This window comes from Kryptolebias marmoratus, linkage group LG6 (genome assembly GCF_001649575.2).
Source record: "Kryptolebias marmoratus isolate JLee-2015 linkage group LG6, ASM164957v2, whole genome shotgun sequence".
Classification (NCBI taxonomy): domain Eukaryota; kingdom Metazoa; phylum Chordata; class Actinopteri; order Cyprinodontiformes; family Rivulidae; genus Kryptolebias; species Kryptolebias marmoratus.
In genome coordinates, this window is record NC_051435.1 from 22,233,301 (window position 1) to 22,256,557 (window position 23,257).

The following is a 23,257-nucleotide window of genomic DNA, read 5'->3' on the forward strand; positions in this document are numbered from 1 at the left end:
TTCTACAAATCAGCTTCTGTTCCACTTTTTGCATCTTCATTAAACTTCAGCTGTTCAGCATATCTTCAGCCGCTTTCAGCAAAATCATTCAGCAAAAAAAGCATTCACACTGCATTTTCGCAGGAAATGCAACTTCTCTAGTTTATGTTAGTGATTCAACAACTAATGTCTTAGTTTGACACTTCTTGAAAAACTGATCTTGAGATTCTTGTTTGTTTAGTTGTAAAGTGGCTGAGCCCTTAATTGTAATTTCAGCAAACTTGTGAAAACAGTCAGATTAGATTTGTTATGATGGCGTAATGAGGACAGAACTCATATTTTTAACTGACCATTTCACATTCATCACACCATGCTGTTTTAACTAAGGCCACGCTGATCCAATGATTTTCATTTTTTATCTACGATTAATGAATACAGAAAAAGGAATAAATTAGATTTTTTAGATTACAAGCACAGAGGAGAGTGGCTTGTCTGTTAGATATTATTTTTCATAATTAATCTCTTATAATTACAGTAGTTTAGGCAATTGGGAGTAAAGCAAAAAAGTCACCCACTTATAAAACTTAAAGGGCTAGTTTTATCATTTTAAAGTGGGGTACTTTGGAAAAATAAAAACCATAAATATCTTACTTGTTGTAGACAGCATTTTGAAAAGCCTAATTTTATAGAAATGTAGTTTAGGGCCCCATCAACACTACACTTGATATTGTTTTATACTTTTTTTTCATTTATCATTATTTCTCTGTTCCACATTCTTCCGAAAACACTGAAATACTCCTGCCATGTCTCTAGGTGAGAAGAACGTGCACATAATTAACATACAAATTACAGACAAAAAGCAGTATTAGTTTAGCTAAAGTTTTCCACTGAATTTATTTTTTATTTTTCAAATACAATTTACAGCTTCCCCTGTGTTAAAAATTCTTTCAGCACACAATCAAAGTTTGTTGTTAAAAAAATCAAGATAAAGTGAGAGACACTAATAAAAAACTGATAAAAACGGCTCCGTATTTGTTTGTGTTTCTGGGGCACAAACTATAACATGCATGAAATTGGCGCTTACAATCTTTGCTTTTGAAAAGCTTATTGTCTATCTCGAAAAACAGTACTTATACAAATATACATTTTTCTCACCATATCTCTGTGTAGACAGACGGGGCAAATACAACAAAAAAAATTCTTAGTTTTAAAAAATATCCAGAGTAGTGTGGATGAGGCCTAAGTCTGACAGGACTGATAAGATAACGGCTCATCTGTCTGTGTTTCTGCGACTAAAAACGACTCTGAGCTCAAAAATTTCATAGCAGTTCATATGAATGCTATTTTATAAACCTTTATACTGCTATCAGTTTTGCATTACATGGTTATTTAAATAGAATTCAGTGGTTATTTGTAAACCCTTATAGCAGCAGCTAGTTGTATCACTTCTGGTTCAGCTTGGAGCACTTCTTGCAGGAATATAATGACATTTCTCGCAAAATAACCATATAATGAATAATTACTGATGCTTTGCATGAACTGCTATGAAATGTCATAGATTGTACTTGTTTTAAGACATGTACAGTTGACTTTGGTGCTGTCCCCGCTCAGGTTAGCTGTTAACGCATCAACCTGTTCAAAATTAAACTCTGTTTCTCCAAACTAAGGTTGCGCACAGAGCTAACAACAACAAGTAACATATTAATTGCACATAACATATCCACAGAATCCCACTTCAAAGTGGCTGAATTCTCCTTATAAAGCGTACTTTAGAGTGTCAGTTTTGACAGTGAGTGAAGGTTCAATGTCAGCAGTAGCGCTAGCAGTGCTGATCTGTTTAGTTACATTATAAATGTATGAATTTGCTCCAAGTTTTTATCCTTGTTGATAAAAAGAATCGAAAAGTTTTTGCTTGGCTCTTGATAGATGTATGCAGACAGCTCAAACTGGAGCTTCACTGAACGCTTTGATGTAACAATATCATTCATCACAGCCCCTAAAAGATCAAAACCATAACTCTGATGCAGCCATCTGGCTATCATTTTGTGTTGGCATCAAGGTTTATTGTCCTTAATATTGTACAATATACAAAAATATAGGGTACAAAAAGATTCACAGTGTCTAAAAGGCAGTGATTATAGTCTACATGACAGGTCTAACAGTACACCTGGTAAGTTGCATAGAAGGGCACAGAGCCTCACATCACAGGGGGCAGAGCTTATCATTACCAATCACGCGTATGGCTTTTAGACCAGGCCAGTCCAAGTTCGATCAAACTGAATTCCACTCAGCTGCTGTTCGATTATTCCCAGTGTATCATATTTGTTGCTCACCGGTGCTACAGTGAGATATTTCGTTTGGAAACAGGATGTTTGAGCAGCTGGGAAAGGTCAGAAGCCACAGGCAGTCGGTCACATTGTGAAGCTCTGTCCCCCAAACAAACCTCCCGGTTTGTTGTGTACTTAGCTGCTGCACTTTTTTTTTAAACAACTATAAGGCTTTTTTATCTTATTTTATTATTATTTTTTTTAAAAAAAGCAAACAGTGTTAGCTGTACAGATTCATTTACACAATCCTCTTCAGGGACATTAAATGGGCAGAAGGCTGTTGCTCCCTATATACAGATATTTCGTGCATGTGCGTTAGCTGAACTGAAAAGCCTTGCTGGGTTAGCATTCATTGAACAGGCAATAATAATAATAATCATAATAATAATAATAATAAAATATAGAAGAGAAAATGCCCTTTATGAACCAAACTGACTATAAATAATGTACATTTCATCTCTGCAGGAGCCAGAGGTGCAATGCTGTAACTTACAATAATTAATACATGAAATGTAGAGAAACCAGTAAAAGGTGAGAGTGAAAAAATTTGGAAAACGACACACGGACACACACACACACACACACACACACACAAAGCATTTACATTATACAAAATACAGCTGTTCTTTTTGTTCTTGTGCACACAATCACACACGCACACATTCCACAAACAACAAGCAATCCATATCTGAAGTTTCTTTTTCACATAGGGCAAAAAGGGTTCTTCTGTTAAAATTTCTATTAAAGAAATGAAGAAACGCTAAAATTAATTGTTTTATTCTCTGCAACATTTCATGGAATGATGATGCAAAGTGGTTATGAAGCTGTTGAATAATCAAAACTTAGAAATATGCTCATCTGATGAAGCTAAATTAGAGAAACAACAATTAATCAGCTTCACTTTTCTTAACAAAATATTTTCTTCTATGCTACAGCTCATTGGAACATAAAACAATTATTATCTTAAAAAACAAACATTAAAAAAAAGAACAAGTGCCAGTCTACTAGCTTATTCTACCATTATAGAAAACCCAAACCAGTTCTTCAGCACACTGGCCATATTTGATATGACCACTGAGCTATTAAGCACTCAGTAGAATTGCATTCATTCGATGGAGAATTCAATTGGAGAATCAATCAATTCTCGTTGAGAAGTCTTTATTGTTCTTGGATAAAATGAAACAGAAAAAAACCCCAAACAAACCAGAAATGGGAACAAATATCGCCCTTGTCCTCTATTGCATACAGGCACCCATGGCATTCCCAAAGCTTTTCCGGTTCCGAACGCTCCCCACATTCCTCGCTTTGACCTTATGAGTGAGTCCTTCTCATCCAAAGGCTCAGGACTTCGATCAAAAGCAGATTTAGTCCGTGCTTCCTTCCAGCTGAGGGTAATGTTGCTTGTTGTGACTTTTTCCAAACAGCTCCACAAAAAAGAAAAAAAAAAACCTTAATCAACTTTCAAGTTCTTATCTTTCCTGTCATGTGAAGTAACAACAATGGAGGGAGCGCGTTTCCCCTCAAACAGCCGAGCTGATATTGATCTGTAATTTATTTCATCATCGACTTCATTGAGTTTCCTCTTTTGTTGTTCTTCTCTTGCTCTTGCTGCATGGCAAGGACACGAACATGTGCGCACTTTGTTCTCTGTAACTGCTTTTGTTGTTGAGGGACTCAAGTTCATTACAGGCTAAGAATGTGGTTTGTAATGGAGAGGCATAAAACAGTGGCTTGGATTACATTTTCCTTTAGTTTGTGTTTGTGTTAGTCTTTGCAACTTTGAGTGCTCGACCCACCACTTGCACAAAAGTGGTCACAACAATCTCCAACAAAGCCAGAACTTGCCCTTTCTTTCCCCCTCCCTTTGTTCTCCACATGAAGCGGCGAGTTGACATAGCTATATCCAGACACAATCTAATAAATACAAACCCCCAGCTGGTTGTATAACTTCACCAGGATGCCGGCTTTGTTGTTCGAATCCACGTCTCTTAACGGAAAGCTCCAAACAAAACATCCTTGAAATCACTAACCCCATCATGCAGAAGAGACTATGGAAGCAGGGAGGTGATGGTGAGCAGAGAAACTTTGCCAAGCGCTGAATACCATCTCAGTTCATGTTGGTTCAGTTATGTCACCATGGCACTGGAGTGCAGTGTCTGTTTGCGGCAGGAGGGTGGTGATGGAGAGTCAGCTGCGGACTGTGTCTCAGCTGCTGTTACTGTTGTTGTAGGTCCTGCAGGGTGAAGGGGAGGAGTTGGGTTGGTAGTCGAATTTGCCAAGCGGCGTGGGATAGTAGGTGGTGGTGTAGACGTTCGTCTGCTGGAGCGGCGTCGGGTAGAAGTTGGATCTTTCATCTGGCAGCAGGTTGTTTTTGTTCAGTGTCTATAATGGCAAAGCACAGAAAACAAATTAACAACTGCTTCTGCTGCTCGGTTTGATGCACCGCAACAGATTACTTATTGCATTTTTTTTAGAGGGTGCACAAATCACACCGTAAATACATAAAAAATATGCATTTTTTCTTGACAAAAAGAGGAAGTCAGGTCTTAGTTGAAAATGAACCAGTGCATACAATTTCTAGTGCTGTTTTTAACTCAGAACCCAGACAAACCATTTTTTGTTTTGTGATGCTAAGCTAAATGAATCACAATAGGTTTACATTTACTTTTCACATGACAAATACTTATTTTGTTAAAAAAATGAATTGTCAGGGCAAAGTGTAAACATAAACTTGATTTATATGCCTTTTTCTTTTATATAATTTTCTCTATCTAGTGTATTTAGATCTAGAAGTCAACTTATTAGCATTTTTCAATAGCCAATCCCAATACCAGTTTTTTTTAAATCAGGGCAGCTTATGACTGATTTATGATGTTTGTTTGTTATTTGCCCATAAACACAATGGTTTGATAATATTCTACACTATCATGGAAAAAAACTTACTAGAAATTTGACCAATGCTTACAGCAGGGTGTGCAGAAACATTATTATTTAAAACACAATGATCTTATTATACATATGCTACTCATATCTGCAACACCCAAAACTGCACAGCCCACTAGTGACGACATCATCAAAGAAATGGATTTGGTTAGGACTCACAGACTGTAAACATGCTTTTATAGTTCGCCCTTCACACTGAATGATGACCTTGCTACAAAACATAAAAATCTGGCAGAACATGGATGATTTTTGCAAGGTCTTGGGGAGGTCTTCAGGTGGGTATTAAGAATGCAGTGGGTTCTCTATTATGCATGATAAACTGCAGTAAGTCCAGGATGGTTTTGAGCATGTACGGAACTTGGTCCACATGCACCAGCGTGGCTTGGTTGAAATGCTAGCCTCATGTCTACACTATGACTGTGATTGTGACAAGATCATGGAAACAACCTGGCAGATGTATAACCACATCCTGCCTTTTAATTGGCTTAGTATATTAAGGTGTGGACAATGCCTACTATTAAAAAAGACAAAAATCTGGCTGATTAATTAGTCTCTGATTGCTTGGTTTTAGAGCTAAGTTTTGCTAATAGAAAAGTCACAAACATCTGGAAAATCTCTAAAGCATGGAAACATGGACACATATATAAAGACATACTACAGAAATTTAGGTCTTCAAACAAAGTTTTGATGATTCAGTTGTAGACAAAGTTGACAAGATAAAGACTGTAACTATGAGCTGCCCATTCTGTAGTTTTGTAAGATGAACAGACAGTATAAATAAGATTCTTGCCCGTCTACCAGTGAAACACAAAATACCCTGAGGCTGAGGCTTGATTGTGAATGAGTATTTAAAACCAAAGCAAACCAAAGTAACAAATTTAATTTTACTCTTGTCAAGTATACTTAATACCCTAACACATAAGATGAAAGGAATTTACTGGAGCTCTCCTAAATAAAAACAAATACAAACCCCACATTTTATTTTAATCCAATTGCCAAGCGGCTGGTAAAAGCCGAACATGGAGTACAACACTTTCCAGAGGAAGCATTAGACTAATGTAATCCATCTGAACAGCTCGGGGGAAGCAGGCAGGAAGATAATCAGGTTAGAATTGGTGAAATACACAAGCGGGGCAACATAAATTGGCCTGGAGAAGAGGAAACCTATTGGAGGAAAATGCTGTTGTGTTACAGTGGCACTGGCTGCACATCCTGCAGATTCTGGCCACCCCCTGTGGTCATTAAAGCTAATGAGTTCAGGCTCTCAACACCACAGTGGTTGTCAGCACCCCATCCACCGAACCACAACAATAACGACAAGGTATCAGAAGGCTGTGACAGTCAAAACATGGGAAATGGGAATCGTAACTTAAGAGCCCTTTTTCCTGCCACGCTGTGGCTGATGGGTAAAGCTAGGATGAATTTCTAACTGCACACATTGGTGTCAGACAACTCATGTATTTGTTTAGTGTGCTTTACGGCATGTATTTTACTGGTCAACACACTCCTACTTAAATGTAATTTGCTTCAACCTGACTGGAGGTCTTTTTATAAATGCATTACATCAGACGCAGTAACACACTGCTGAACACCATCTGAGTTATAATTAAAACATAACTCCAATTATGTGAAGGATGCAGGATTTCTTTAATGGGTAGTCAAACCCAAATTTGCATATTGTTTAATTGAGATTAGTGGATCAAATCATCCAAACTGTATATTGTCTTAATGATACAAGAATTCACCCACACAAGTCATATGACTTGAATACAAAGTGTAGGGAAATTCTAAAGATCATTGTTGATTAAAAAAACCCTCTGGGTTAATTGAAAAATTTGGATGTTGTATCGGTACATAGATTTTATATATTTTTGCAAATTCCTTTTTCTGCTAATAGAAAGAGTCAAACCTTTACATAAAGTCTTCTCCACCTTATTGACCAATTTATCTGTGAAAATGATATTTCTTACTTCCTGAACCACTCTTTTACAATTTTAGCCCGATGGATTTTAGCATTGACATACTGGAATAAGCCTGTGCCATCAGGGAAGTAAAAAAAAAAAAACCCTGCTGATATCCCAACAAGTCAATTAGTAAATTCAAGTAATCGCCTGATCATCTACTGGGGATGAAATTCAGGTAGTCAGTCCAAACCTATTAGGTTGCCACTTGTCTAACTGAACCAATCCAAGAAAACTGCTTTAAAAACAAAACTGAACGTATTTGTTGCTCACTGATGCTATAGTCGGATGTGCCCATCACTCTGTATGAGGTAAATTTAAATAAGGACAAATTCAGAAAATTCTGACCAGGGGCATCACATCTTGGTACAACAACTGCAATCTGTCTGACAGGAAGACAGTGACAAGTGTGGTGGGAATAGCTGAGAGAATTGTTCTCAATGCCCTCCTTAAAGAAAGCCTTCATTATTGTTCCTCCTCCCTAATTTCCTGCTATCAGGAAGAAAAATGTTGCTCCACAGAACAAAGAGCAGCAACTTCTTCACTCCTCTGGAAACAAGGCTGCTAAACTCTCGGTGAAAACATAACAGTTTTTCTCTCCTGTCTTCTTTTATTTGTTCTCATTTGGCCAAAAAAAAAATTGGTTTTGTTTTATTGCATTTTCTGTTAAGTACCATTACTTTGAGTCTCCTCACATTGTGCTTGTGCAAATCTTTTTCTAATGGTAAATAGTGCTGTTTTTTTTTAAGAAAACAAAACAAAGAAAAGGTTTTCAAGATTAAGTTCCACCCACCTAATTTTTTCCCCATAATGAGTTTTAAAGTCATTATCTGCATCTGTGCGTCACATGTACTGTATGTTCAGAAGCATTTTAATGTAATAGAAAGTAAAAAGTTAATAAACAAAGCAGGTAATCAATAAACAAATTATGATAATGACAAAAGAAAAAAACTGCTGAGAATTAGAAACTCAAAAGTATAATTAGATTTCAAAGTAGTGTGAACCACTTACATTTGTGCCTAAAGTCACCAGTAAGGTTCTGCATAAAAGCAATGACAAACAAAGAAGAGTAATTTGTCTTTTGTGGTTAGAACTTTATTTAGATGAATAAAAGCCTTTAAAAAGATAATTCAGAGCTTTTGAAGCAGAATTCTGTGGAAAGGTTATGAACTGAAAATTGTATGATATCGCTCTTTGAATGACCTCAGTTTGGAGAAATAGTTTATTCTGACCAGACTGATGAGTTAATGGCTAGTCCCGAGTGAGACCTAAACTAGAGTGGATTGTTGACTTTTGTAAACAAGTCCAGTCTCAAAAATTTCAAAGGGCTTAAAACAAATGCTATTTTAAAAGCCTTTAGATTATCGTCTATTTCACATTGCACCATTATTTACAATGAATTTATGATTATTTAAAAGCACAGACAGCAGAAACAGCTCAGTGTAGCACTTCTGGTGCAGCTTTGGGCACTTCTAGTAAGAACACCATATTTTTGCCAAAATAACCATCAAAACTGACAGCAGAGTAGAAGTTTCAACATAGTGTTTGAATGAACCTCTATGAAACTTTTGAAATTTCAGTTGTTTTAGGACTGCAGAAATTCACTTTGGTCTTGGGCCCATTTAGCTGGTCAGACTTAACATTTATTCTCTAAACTCTAGTCGCTCAAAGACCTATTTGCAACAAATAAAATATTTATTTTGCAAAGCCTTTCCACAGAACCCCACTTCAGAAGATTCAACTATTGCTTCAAGTCTTAATGCTGTGTTGGTTCACTTAAGCAACATCATACAAAAAGATCCTTTTTCACGACATTAAAAGATACTTCTCTTTGTGGAGGACGTACCTTAAACTCCATGGGTGTGTACTTCTCGTTCTTTGGTGTAGTGTTGCCCTTGTAGTTGAGGTGGTTCGGGGTGGTGGGATGAATGATGGCGGACTCTTGCGAGGGCTTGTGGAAACGTTGACAGTACACGTAGATTAAGAAGGACAGCAGCCCCGCCCCGAGGAAACAGGAAACGCCCGTGGCGATAAGGTGGATGGAGGTGAATGCTGGAAAATAAAAATGGCAGATTATTAGGAAAGACTGAACATACATGATCTCATAATGTTATACAAAAATATCACACCAAAGGATTTTCAAATGACAGAAGGGTTGCTGGTTGAATAGAATTTTTTTTTTACCAGTTTTTTTTTCTCTCTCTCTGTCTTAATAATTGGGTGCACTCATTGAAACAGGTTTTGAGTGCTGTAATTCCTCCTTTTCATACTTGCCATTAAGAGAACTGTTAAATGGTTTTGACCCCACTTAACATTAAATTTTTTTCTATGGATGCCCACTGAAGCTATTTACTATAAGAGTCAGCTCAAAGACATCATGCATGGCTGCTTCCACTGACTTTGACCAGTTGTTATTGAACACAGTGTGAGCTTTTTAACGTAAAAGATTATCAACACTAACTGGTGTTCGATAAACTGAAAGCCAGAGTTTGTCTTTTTGCCATCATGGCATGGGATTTTTGTATCCAGAAGTGATGAACAAAGATCTGACTGGGAAGCTGATGATGTAATTAGGAACCATCTAATAGGGATTCCTAAGCGCACACTGTGTTCAATAACATCTCATAAAAAGAAACAATCTTACTGCATTAAGTAATCTAAATTAGATTTACACATGTAAAAAATCAACACAACACATGCTGGATTATCTTTTTGAGTGAGTCGAAAACCTCAAGCACTCTGGCATTTTTTTCTGGAACTTTTGGGATGCAAGAGTGGCCACTACAGTCAGTGTCAGAACAAAGGTCATTGTGCTTGTGTGTTTTATGAAACTATAGGAAGTAATAAAAAACTTAAAAGAAGACATTTACTCTAACTGCTGACTAATATCTTTTTGATTTTATTTTGCACCAGTTTACTGAGCATATGAACACTCCTCAAAAGGGAATTAGGCTTCTTTTGTCAAAGGTTGTAAGTACTTACCAAAAGAATAAAAAATAAAAAAATAAAAGAAATAAAAGAAAAAAAAATCCATTTTACATTTCCAAATTTTCCACAGCTGAGATATTCTATTTTCTGAGGACTATCTCTAATGTAAAGTTTATTTAGAGTAAAAAAAAAAAGACTTTTGCCCATTTTTGTGTATACATGTGCTACATCGTCAAAAACATTTGGAAAATGTTGGTTAAAAAGAAAAGGTTGTCTGACTTACTTTGGAGCCCCAAGTGGCCCCTTTACATCAAAACAGAGGAATCTTAGTTTTAAGACTTAATTGGAAAGTACATGCTTAAGATTGTGTTATTGTGAAAAGAAAATTTGGTTATATCTGATTGTTATTTGAGTAATTAGTAATCTCTGAGCAGTTGATTCAGGTTATGAGTCCTTAAGCTGAAAAAAGAGGAAATGACTACATTGTTAGGTCCTTCTACATGGCATTATGTTCCATAAAGTAAAAAACACAACAAAACAAAACCTAACAAATAAAGACTTTTACTAACCCTTGCTCAGATGTGGTTCTAATGAATAATGCTGTTTGGGTTATTCTGCTAAACTATTTTACAAATAGGCCTCTAAATAAATTCATAAAGATTTATTCCCTATAGAAATTATTTATATAAGTGCACAGCAGAGCAAAGACTGTATGTTGGTCTGCTAAATTCAATTCTTTTAGTTTGATATCAAACTGTTTCAGAGATCTGCTGGTTTCAATTTTTCTTGTTTTCTGTGAGAAATCTCCTAATAATAAAAAAAATGCTGAAAAAAAAATCTAATTTAAGAACTGCATATACAGTTTTGTTTTTTTTTTTACAAATATTTACAGAGTTTCAAAACTTTTCTGCATTTCGTGTTGATCTCAGCCCTCACAAGAACAACAAAATAGACTTGTTTCATTTGAACAAAACGTGTCTGCAATTCCCTAGAACATAAAACAAAAAGCCTTTTCTTCCTCTTTCTAACCAGCTATTGGAATTCCGCACAGAGTGAAATAACAAACGTGGAAATGCACATTTAATGCATGAAAACAGACTTTGTGTTCCAGACATCTGTGGAAACACTCAGGGACAAACCAAACTGGAACATGCAGACAGGCGAAGCTCAGGCAGCTGTTAATCCACTTACCTCCACACTGCTGGTCCTTATCAAAACCAGATGCAGGGAGAATGACTGCAGAGAGTAGAGGAACACAAGTCAGACACACATGCATGCACACACACACACACACACACACACACACAAACATATACTGTACATGCACACACATAGTCCCCCCCCCTTGGAGACACAACCACCGACTGAGACATCAGGGGGGTCCGCACATGCAGAAACAAAAACAGTAAATGAGAAATTGAAATGATGGTCCTCGGAGATCTTTTCTAATTTATTGAACCACTGATACCCAAAAGAGTCAACATAAAAATGGACTGCTGAGCGAAAAAAATCCCAGCTCTGCTCCATCAGACCGGCTGTCATAAAAAAAGACAAAATCATTTACATGTACGAGACGGCAGTCTTTTCTGCTCCCTCAAAAGTGCGAAGGGTTCAAGTGTGAACGGGCGTCTGTGTGTGTCAACACTTTTAATTGCAGTGCCAAGTCTCCTGATTAATTCTTTTAGCTAATTTTTTATATCCCCCCCCACGCCCCCACCCCCAATCTCCAGAGCTGCCTCTCCTCTGCAAGCTCAACCAATCCATCCATCGCTTCATTGAAATTTGCAGCAAAATTAGATGTGATTTGGTGTTGCGACATCCCATTAATATTAATCGTCTTCGTCCTGACTCATTAGGGATTCTGAGGCTGGAGTGGCTCATGCTGGCAGGCCACGAGAGATCATTTCAGGAGAAACTTTCGGAGATCCACATCAGCATAACATGGTGCACCGAGGGCCAACACAGTGAACTGCTGACTTATTCAATTCACATGGATTTAATTACGAGTAATTAACAGACACGGATGAGTTTAACACACCAAAACGGCAGCTGCACACCGGCAGATATGTTTGTGTTTATGGATGTTTGTGAGTGAGGATGATGACAGGGATGAAACTGAACAACAGTGACAGATTTGGGAATGACAAACACACTGGGGTTCAAGAGATCAAGCTTCTAAAATCTGCTGCTGGTGATAATTTTAAAGCTGAACGTAATTGGTAAAGCAATGGTTCTTTTGTTAATTTACAGCAAAATTTTGATTGTAAGATTTAGCTACTTTTCGATAAATTTTAGCATGATTCAAAAAATAATCTAAAGAAACAAAACCAGACAAACATTTGAGCTACACAAACCTCTACTAAGACTAATACCAAACAAGCCCTGCAGATGATGACAGTTTATTATAAAAGAAACGTTGAGTGGAATTTTAAGTGTCAGAACAGGTCTGGCTTAAGATAGTAAGAGGATGTATTTATACAAGTTCACAGAACTTATCAGAGATAAAAAACCCACCTTGTCAGAGCTCGAGGGCTGTTTAGATAGAGGGCAGTCTGACCTGATGTCAGAATGTGATCAGACACATGCTTGACATGATAACCCTACTGCTCTTAGTAAAAACGTGTCACTAAATCTTATCTTCCCACCACAGATAGCAAGCACCGAAATTTCTTTTTCTTTGCCCTTGCTCTACCCCAGTATAATGTTTCATATAAAGATCATTCTGGGAGTTATCACATTTCAGACAAAAATAAATCATTAAAATGGCAAAGACAACATCACTATTTCGACTCTTAACTTAACTTTACTTTAGTAAAAATCTGTTTATTTGTCATATGCCAATTGTAAAGTGAACATTGTGAGACTTGAAACTGTGTATCATTCTGTTCCCCTCCTTGTCAACCACTTGTAATAAAGAAAATTTGGCCACTTTGGAAATGGCAAGCAAGGCTTAACCCCTGGAACAGCAAGCATTTGAGCAGTCCTGTGAAAAATAGTTGCTCATGATTTTCTCCATGAAAACATCATGCAGTTTTTCGTGATAAAAGTCAAAATCAAAGCATGATAAAAGCTTGTGCAGTGTTTTGTAACATTCAGGGACACAGAATTGTACAAAAGAGCCTTTCCCTCGTACTGCCTCTGAGCGGCTAATCTCAACCTCTTCTAACAGCACTGAAGCGGGCTGAGTAATGCATCTGAGAGCTGACCAACTCACCAGGTATTTCATTGCAGTCTCTGCGCTGAGTGCTGTTCCCCACGCAGGGGAGGCTGCCCTGAGCACCACAAACCCGACTCCTCATTTGAAAGCCTGAGTCATCACAGGCAGACCACAGCGACCAGGCCATCCAGCCACCTAAATAGAAAAAAAGATGAATGAAAATAAACTCGCCCAAGCACAAGGCCCAATTTAAACTGAGGAGGACCTGGAAACCACTGCGCCCACCCAAGCTGTCACCACCTGCCCCAGTAACCTCACCGGCCAGCCAAGCAGCCCAAACACACCAAGAAGCATTTGTGATGTAAACAAGATTGAAAAAGCAAACCAAGAGAGTTTGTTTAGTGCATAGCTGAGATATTTGTCTCCTGAGCCAGGCTTTAGCACCGTTTCCCCGCAGCAGGCGACCAGGCAGTAAACAAAAGCTCCTGAAAAAAAAACTCCCAACTCTCAACTCCTCTCTTTGAACTATACACTTTCTGCACTCTTTCGGCCTGCATTTGAGAGCCCTGGAGCAGAGGGAGTGCAGGATACTGCAATGAAAGGCTGAAGAAAAGCACCGGTTTGTTCCTCTCAAGTGTGCAGTTTTTGGCAGAGAGAGGCTTGGTGAAGGAAGAGGACGGGCCCCTGTTACCTTTCATATCTGTCCCAAGATCGCCAAGCAGCTGTTTTGTCTCCACCATCTGTTCCCTTCTTTCAGCGTGACCGTCTAAACCCACAAACAACACCAACCAATTCAAATGTTTTAGCATCCTTGCATCACAACAACCCTCATGGATCGCTTTCATTTCTGTCGTTCAGTCGATCTGCATTATCTTCCCCTATTACAGGATGAGACATTTATCAAATGACCTACAACAGAAGCATCAAATTTCCCTGTGATTGACAGCCAGATTGCCTCTAATTACACATGCAAAGAAGGGTATCACACCAAGAGGACCCCAATAGATGACTGATGGCGTGCACGTCAATATTGGAGCAGACAAGGAGATAGATCGGGACTGAAGCAGGGTTAACCGGATGTGTTGGTTCACATCAAACAGGAAAACATTAACTTGATTTAAAGGAGGCTGCTGATTAATGTCTGGTGAGGGGAGGTGGAGGGTCGGGGGGACACAAAGCCATTAAGCGCCTTTTGTAATTACCAGAGAAGCTGACTGTATGCGTTACTCACTCTGTGAGTGACAGTGTGAGTGATTCAAAATGAAAGGAAAAAGGGATGGCTCAGGAGAAACAGCCCTTTAATTCAGGCAATCTGCAAGAATTTCAAACCAACCAACAAACAAACCAATAAATGTAGGTTTTAACACATTAGAACAAACAGAACTAGAATAAACAATTAACAAACCACACAGAGCTGGTCCTTTAAGATTAGCACCTGGAATCAGAGTCCACCTGAACCTTTCAGAGTTCTGATGCTGGACTTGTAATCATCCTGGATCAGAAGGCTGATGTCATGAATATTTCAATTCTCTCATGGGAACAAAATGAAAGAAAATATCGGAAGACATTTTCATACTTTACACGTATCATTCAATTTGGAGCAAAACAGACTAACCTCCAAAGAAAAGACAAAGAATACCAAAGCAAATGTTGTTACAGCATTTTCTTGTGGGGAATATTAAAGTCTGTTCACATACATTAAAAGCTCCTGATATTTCTAAATAGTTTACAACAAAAGCCAGTATCTCACAGATCTGTAAATGTTGGAGATGAGTTGGAAACTCAAAATTGTGCAAGAATTGCGAGAAAACAGCAATTTTTTGGTTGCAGTCTCACAGAGATCTGAGTGTTTGCAACCAAGAGACTGATGTAAACTTTTTTTTTGAAAATCACAACCTATTTTTGTATCCATGGCTTGCTAAACTCTATTCTACGACATGCACATTATTTTGTTGCCTACCTCTACCCACATCATACCTGCCTTGGCCCATTTTGTACCCACCTTGGCAGCTGCCTACAAGAGTACAATTTTGAAATTATGATAGGCAGATTTGGACCAGTTTTTTAAACAAATATTATTTATCTTTGGTGTGGGATAGTATTAGGATTTGGACATTCAAGGTTGTAGCCTTTGATGTTTTCTGTCATGAAAGTTCTCATGCAGGTGTAAAAATGTATCTAGTATTATGGAATCTGAAGTGAGAAGTGTTCAAGACAGGTCTGAAACACCTGTGACCACTCTGCGACTATTTTAAGAGAAGATTTGTTCAAAACTCAAGGGACAAGACCGCAAGTCTCTGCAGCTCACGTAAGGAAATCGAAAATCCCCACTGACGTGTACTAAAGCTGGAGACCATACAGGTGTCCTACATATCTTGGGCTTAAAACCTCAGATTGAAGATGGCTCCAAAAATACAATATGGTAGCTCCCGTAAACCGGGTCTTGCTAACTCCAGTGCCCAATAACAAGAGAAGGCGGGGACATTTGGTGTAGGATTATATTACATGTCGATGGAACCCTCGTTAACATTTCAAGTAATTTAGAAAACTCCCTTGTTAACTCTATTTGCTAACTAGTTGCCAACAGTTGCAGCTCAGTGAATGACTGGTTTAACAGTATACTCTTTTTTATCTCAGCAGAAATCTTAATATTTTATGTGTTCATTTATACATGCTTGGCATTGGTTGGCTCAGAGATTGTCTTTAATCAAAACAAATTATTTCTGGTTGTTTCACAGTTAGTTAAGAGTTTTTGTGAAATGATTTGAGAAACACTTTACACAAAGAAAATGATAAACTGATGAACTTTAGAAAATATATGCAAACATCTCATTTTACCTTAGCAACACCAGTCTGGGACAGTGCCATCAAGGTTTACTGACAAGAAATATGGAATACTGATTCTTTGGAAATCTTAACAATAACAACAACAATTTTATGATTCTTGTGTCTGGAGCAGTGTGAATGCTCACACTGACAGTCTTACATTTTGCTGTTTGCAAACATGCAGTGTGAGGCAGCACAAATATATATATAATTTTTTTCTGTGCTTAGAGCGCACAAATAAAATTCAATATTTCTCCACCGTGAGCTCAGTAAAGGCAGCAAACTTGATCACATACACAACTTGCAAACAGGACTGAAGGAAAGTGAAACTATGAAAAAGGAAAGAAAAAAAAAATATTGGAGGTGCATGAACAGGCATCCTCAGTGAGTGTTCATGGCATAACTGAACCGTGACACACAGATAGAAAAATGTCAGATACAACCTTCATGAAATAAGAGCAAAAAATATGAAAACAATTCCTTTTTGTGATTTTCTGTTGCAAAAATAAAGTAGTTTTTAAACTATAATACACACGAGTCCACACATACTTGTATGTTAGCTTTCCATGTGTATAACAACAATGGGTCTCATTTTAGAGCTTTCCAGAGAAGTTGCCATGGTGCTCAGAGCACCAGCAGCACAACAGGACACGGCACAGTGGGAGGACGACTTATTTTCTCAGCATGAAAATTCACCTGTTCATTTATCCTAAACCAAGCTACTTCATTAGGAAAAGATAAAACCAGACAAATTTAACAAACAAGACAATATAGAAGTGATAATGTTGGGGAAATAATTCTTGCTTGGAGACTAAAGATGCTGTGACACAACAGTCAGATTTTGCATTTGTGTGTGACCTTACCGTCACATGGGTGTGTGTTGCACAGGGCCTCCTCGGTGTGCAGACCTATGCAAATATCTCCTCCACTGGCAGGTGGGGGGCTGTTACAGGAGCGTGTCCGCTGGTAGTGACCTCCGCCGCAGCCCACTGAACACTGAGACCAGGGTGACCAGCAGGACCATGCACCTTTCACTGCAACACACACACACACACAAGTTTGTTTTTCTATCCTTATTAGGACTGCGTATTGACTTCTATTCATTTCTGTAGGCTAACCCTGACCCTTACCCTAAAGCTACCAGTATATATCTAACCCTAAACTGAACTCAATTCACACCTTAGTCTTAAACCTAATCTCTAACCCAAAAGTGGTTTCCACCATATAAGTACTGGGGTTTGGTATCTGAAAGGACTAGAGGTCCTGACAAGGAAGGTGTGTAAACCAGAAAAGGGCATAAAAAATAACAAAAAACAGGTACGGTTACAGTTTTGTACACTGGCTTTATGTGTAAGATAATGTGTTGAGGGTCACTTTACTCTCAATTTATGATAATTTTGTTTAAAATAAATTAAAAAATAAAATAAAAATCATAGTACATTATGTCACATCACTTTAATGTGTTTATATTTTATGTAACCATACATTGTGTTGCTGAACATTTTGTTTTAAATACTGTGAACTTCAGATGATTTAAGGTTTAACAGCTCTTCAAATTTTAATGTTGTAAAATTGGACTTCCTTAAAACTTGAGACTTTAATGAAGGAAAAACATCACAGTCTCAAAAATTGAAAACCCACAACCATAAGGAAAAGAAATACAGCAGCAGGCAGGATTTTCAGCTGTGCATAATTCAAATAATTTGAACTGACACAGGTACGTAATAAAACAGCAACAACTAAAACAAAAGCGTGTTAATACATTTGCTGTCAATTCAATAGTCAATACTTAAATACCTCCAGTTTTCTTTTTATTTAAACACCTCTATGTCCTTTTAAACCCTAGTAATCAATGTGCTCTCTGCGTGTGTCACAAGGCTGCATGTCAAAGTATGACAGAAAACAACCAGTGGATGGCATGTTGTTTTTGTTGTTGAATGTTGAATGTTTCATGTGCAGACCTCATTAACAAGGTTTGATGTATGAAAACCAAAACATTACATTAGAATATGAACTATGAACTCGCCAAAGAAAAGCTTGCAACAGAAAAAGGCAACCATAAATACAGCTTATGTTTTGCTTTGTTGACAAGCATACAGTTTTGTTATGTTTTGTTCTACGATAATTGCACATATAGCCCACATTAATACAGCTTCACTGTCCGTGTTCTGTTGCTATCTTACTGATGGGACCACCTCTTCTTCCCCGCGTCCTGTACTGATTTGTTCTTCCAACAGAGACTATTAATATTTCATCTGATCTAATCAGAAAAGCGTGACTGACTAATTGACTGGCTGGTTGACTGGCTGGTGTCTGTCTGATTGGAGGAGGCAGGCAGTGTTGCCAGGTAACATCACAGTGCTGCAGAAAACTGCTTTAGCTGAGTGGATAAGTGTGACACAGAGTAAAGCAGGCTGTGACCACTTAACTCTGACTAGCTTTCACAGCCAGCCACAGCACTGCCTGACTGACTCTATTACTAACAGGCTATTTATTCAACCGACTGGCTGACTCACTGAACTCACTACCTGACTGACACAGTATTTTTCTAATTATTTGGTCTGCTGTTTTTTACATTCACAAAAGTCTGAAATTATAAAAGTTTCCCAATCTTGAGCAGCATGCTTACCTGTTCACAAACAGCTGAACCAAATCATATAGCAAAGCTGGAAAATAAATGGGTCAAACTTAGCGCCTTTTTATCCATTCCAATTCCTGCAAAACCTTTTACAATGTTTTATCATTTACCAGTTCACACACTCACTCATACAGTGCTTTCAGTTAGCTATTTATTTCACACCAACTAGCATACTGGAAGCAGTGAGGGATAGAATGTCTTGCCCAAGGACACTTCAGCTTGCTGCAGAGGCTGGGAATCAAACCCTCAATTCTCCAATTTAAAGACAACAATGGTACCACTGGTCTAAACCTGCCCCAAATATGTAGTAAAACATACTGGTCTAAATCAGGCTGGAAATACTGAAATGGTGTTGTTTCAATATAATTATTAAAGCTACACTCAACCCACCGTAAGTGTTTTGGACACACACGGGTCGCAAGGATTGATATTTCCCACCCGGGCTGCAGAGTGCCGGTGATGACAGAAATAGTACGAAAAATATACATGTCAAGTACAGGAACAAAAAGAAGCCCACAGCGTGTCTGCAGCATTTCCCATTTGCTTTTCAGATGATAAACACTGTAAATATCATTTGTAAAAAGGTATCAGTTTGAACGTTCCCTTCTACAGTGGTTGGTACATTGGTACTTTCCAAATATAGTATACTGGGATTCTGCTGCTCACATTGTCATACCCTACAATTATCTCTTTCAGTGATAATAAATTAGGTCATTAAGTAGTACTGTTGGAACATGCTAACTTAGCATACTATGAAAACAATAGTACATGCTAAACTAAGCAAAACCTAAAGGAAAAAACATACCAAAAATAATTTGTTGGCTTAATCTAGACAAGCGATAAATAGAGAGAAATCCTATAACTTTTTTAACAAAAGAATATATACAGTATATATATAAGTAGATTTGTATATATATGCATTTTTCAAAACAACAGAAAATACCTATAAAGAGTAAAAAGTTTTTTAAGATAATTTTGCAGCCAAATGATTGAGTTTATATAAAATGACCCTAGAACAATAAACAAGCAACCAATCAATAATGCTTCAAAAACAGCTTTGTGTTTAAATCAAGAACATCTCAAAAACTGACTTGATGTTAGCAAGACACTGAGAACTGGGATTCGAGACAACAAACTTACCCTTTAGAACTATTTTAGGTCAGAACTTTCTACTATGAATCACATAATTGAACTCTGGCTAACTTTGACTTACAGATAGAAACAATGATTGGCCACATAGACACCTGCTTTCACTGCACATTCACAAATCACTCCATTTTAATCTTTTCAGCAATCTATATTGCCATCCCACCCTCTAATTTCATCATCAATTACTATTTCACTCTCATTCTCTCTTTGGTCACTGGCCTCGTCCTTCTCACTCGCATGTCTTCTGAGAACACAAGTGACGAGGCCGTCTGGAAACGTGACCGTCCTGATAAAAAGCTTCCTCATTGGCCACTTCGCACTGAGAGGTATAAATGCCACCTGATCTTGGCATCCTTAACTTACACTCATCGACTGTTAGTTTAACCACTATGGATTTTATTTGGTTATCACCATCTGACGTACAAGTACACCACCGGAATCTGATCAACATTGCTGTAATCAATCATAAATCATTAATTCATAAGGAATCAGGTATGAATATTTCAATCAATCCCATAGGAGAAGTTTACACTTCGTTCTAAGACAAGCTATTGTGTGTGTGTGTGTGTGTGTGTGTGTGTGTGTGTGTGTGTGTGTGTGTGTGTGTGTGTGTGTGTGTGTGTGTGTGTGTGTGTGTGTGTGCTCAGCCTGTAAGTTGGTCTGTCAGTGTTCCAGTCTATGCTCAGCAGAGTTCTAGTCAGCTGAATATGGTTCAATGAGAAGTTCAAATAGATAACTTAATTTGTTGAAGAACTCCTGCACTGCTGCAGTTGCTGGTAACCATTAGCTAATGAAGTTAATGGCCCACTCAGCAGTATTCAACTACTGCCACTGACCTCTCACTCTGTCTCTCTTTCCCTCTCTTCTGGCTTGTCTTTTCTTTATGAACCCATAATGTACTGCAGAAGTTAGCACTGAGCACATATATGACTTTATGTCTGGATGCTCTTTGCTTGTTATTTCTTTCAAGTTGTGGCATAGTTTTACAGCTATTTTTCACCACCGGCTATGACACTTTCCAGTAAAAAAAGGTGTAGCTCAGGTTATAAATCACATAACAAAAACAATAAAAAAGTGACAAGGTGATAGGTGATAAATAAAGAAAAGAGAAACTGTTTATTTAAACAGTGACAGTTAAATACCAGTATTTTTATTTTTTATTAAGGTTATATTATGACAATGGGCCTGTCTTTATACCTTTGTGTATGATACAGCTCCTAATTTCTCAACAAACAGATGTATTCTCTGACAGAGGATACTAATCCTGAATAGCCTGAAATGCCTTATTTTATATATTAAAATTTAGATCCAAATGGCATATTTGTAATTATTATGTCTATTTGCAGAGGTTATACTAGTCACTGCACTAGTAGCACAAAATGTTCCAACTAGTCAAAATTATTGCGCACTACAAACCACTAGACCAAACTTGTAAATAACTGTTGAACTAGACAGAACTAGTCAACATGTTAAACTTTCTGACACTTACTAGTGAACTAGTACAATACAGTCATTTACTAGTTTTATCCAGTGCATTAAAAAACAACTAGATGGGTCTTTTGGGCTACTACTGCAACAGTTTAGCAGACTAGTGTAACTTCTGCTCCAACTAGTTGACAAAAGTGCCACTAATTTAGTAGTTAGTGTTTGTTCAACTACTTCACCAGGATCTTGAACTACTGCAACCCAGTGCAAGGAAGAAACAAACTAGTAGAGAAAAAGTACACTTGATATCAAGGACACTGAATAAATGTTCAGCTGTTTGCCTTAGTTGAGTTTAAGGTGTGTCTTCACTCACCGAGACATGCCTGTACGTTACAGTCCTGGTACTCCACAGGAGAGCCACGACATGCCACGGGGGCACTTTTTCCCTCTGGTCCGGAACAGGTCCGTCGACGTGTTCGGTAGCCTTTGGCACAACTCTGCGAGCAGCTCGACCAGGTCTCCCATGAAGACCAGCTCGCCCCGGCCATTCTCACCACCGGTGTTTTTAGGAGCTCCTCCACCAGGCCTGCAGACAGAGACAGTTTCAGGGAAGAAATAAAGACAGAAAGATTTGCTGTCATATCCAGAGTTTAAATAATTTGAAGAATGACAGGAAGCGTGCGGAGTGTACATGACTTTGCCAGCAGGCATATTACTCTGTCTTTCCACTCAGACGCTCTGTATCTTATGCATCCCACAGTTCCCTGCTGTCAGTGTTTCATCAGTTTGTTAGAGTCGATGCAGCCCCCCCCAGGAGGCTGACAGGGGAAGACAGGTAATCGATTTAGGAGAGGGGTAGGAGAAAAAGCCACCAGTGGAGAGCAGCGGACTATAGTTGTGTGTAGCTCTCTATATTTGGGTGTGTATGCGGAGTACTGGACTGTGACCCCGTCACTAACAGCATGTAGGGGAGCTAACAGGTCCAACAGAGGGGCCTTTTTCAACATGTCACACTTCTGCTGGGAAAAATCTTTGCATGCTGCTTTCTCTCCATGACCATACCGCAGAGAGCATTTATCTGTGTGTGCTCACTGCAGTATTGTACGTGCCTGCATCAATCAGTATAGGTATCCAATTGGTAACCAGTGCAATAGAGTATAGTAAAAGTATTTTTTTCTTGGTTAATTTTATTTTCGAGGGGGACATTATTACAATTTTTAACTGTGATTCAAGGAGCTGTGTCTTTCAGGTTGAACTCTCCCAGCCTTCAAAAGATTTTTTTTTCCATTTTGTTTTAAAGTGTAAGATACCCTCAAGGTATTTCTACAAATGTCCTGATGCATGCTCAATAATCCAGGTAGAAAAATCTAACTAGGTTGAGTCAGGTCCTCTAGACAAACCTTGTTAGATATTTCTGCAAAGTTTAAAGAATGGATAATGCCAACTGATAAACCGAACTTGTTGCACAATGGCAAGAAATATGGATGGTAATGACAGGAAAGCTGCATTAAGTCAATTTAGGGAAATAGAGAATAAGTAAACATCACTTAAATATTTTTTCAAGTTTTCTAAGATTATAAGAGATGCATTTATCAAACTATGCAATGAAAGTACTTTGGAAAGATGAAACAAAGAACAGGGATGAAGAAGGAACATGTCAAAGCCTGAATGTGAAGTTTCTTGTTAGGACTTCAACGCAAACATTGTCCTTCTCATGACATAAACAGAGGTTTTAAACCAACCTGACATTTTAATCAGTTAAGACGAAGCTTTGAAAAGAAGCAGGAAACAAAGAAAAATGAGGATGGATGAGTACTTCCAAAAATGTTGAAAGTATTTCTTAATCAAGTGGGGATGTGAACATGCTGGTGGAGTTGAAGGATCTGTTTAATTAAAATCACCAGTTACAATTACATGCCGTCTG

At 38.0% G+C, this 23,257-nt stretch overlaps 1 protein-coding gene across 4 annotated transcripts in view; it reads right to left on the minus strand.

Annotated features, from left to right (window-relative positions):
• Positions 1–2,406: 2,406 nt before the first annotated feature.
• Positions 2,407–23,257, minus strand: part of sema5ba (sema domain, seven thrombospondin repeats (type 1 and type 1-like), transmembrane domain (TM) and short cytoplasmic domain, (semaphorin) 5Ba) — a 224,009-nt gene continuing 203,158 nt past the window's right edge. For 3 of the 4 annotated variants that reach the window (XM_025006972.2, XM_025006973.2, XM_037976123.1), the window contains 7 exons: positions 21,707–21,919; positions 16,985–17,155; positions 13,987–14,061; positions 13,353–13,490; positions 11,330–11,374; positions 9,057–9,262; positions 2,407–4,688 (listed from right to left, as the gene is read on the minus strand). In XM_025006972.2, coding sequence (XP_024862740.1) covers positions 4,512–4,688; positions 9,057–9,262; positions 11,330–11,374; positions 13,353–13,490; positions 13,987–14,061; positions 16,985–17,155; positions 21,707–21,919 — 1,025 coding nt within the window. In that variant the 3' untranslated portion in view covers positions 2,407–4,511. The remainder of the gene's footprint in view (positions 4,689–9,056; positions 9,263–11,329; positions 11,375–13,352; positions 13,491–13,986; positions 14,062–16,984; positions 17,156–21,706; positions 21,920–23,257) is intronic. The other variant, XM_017421158.3, reaches the window with a different exon arrangement.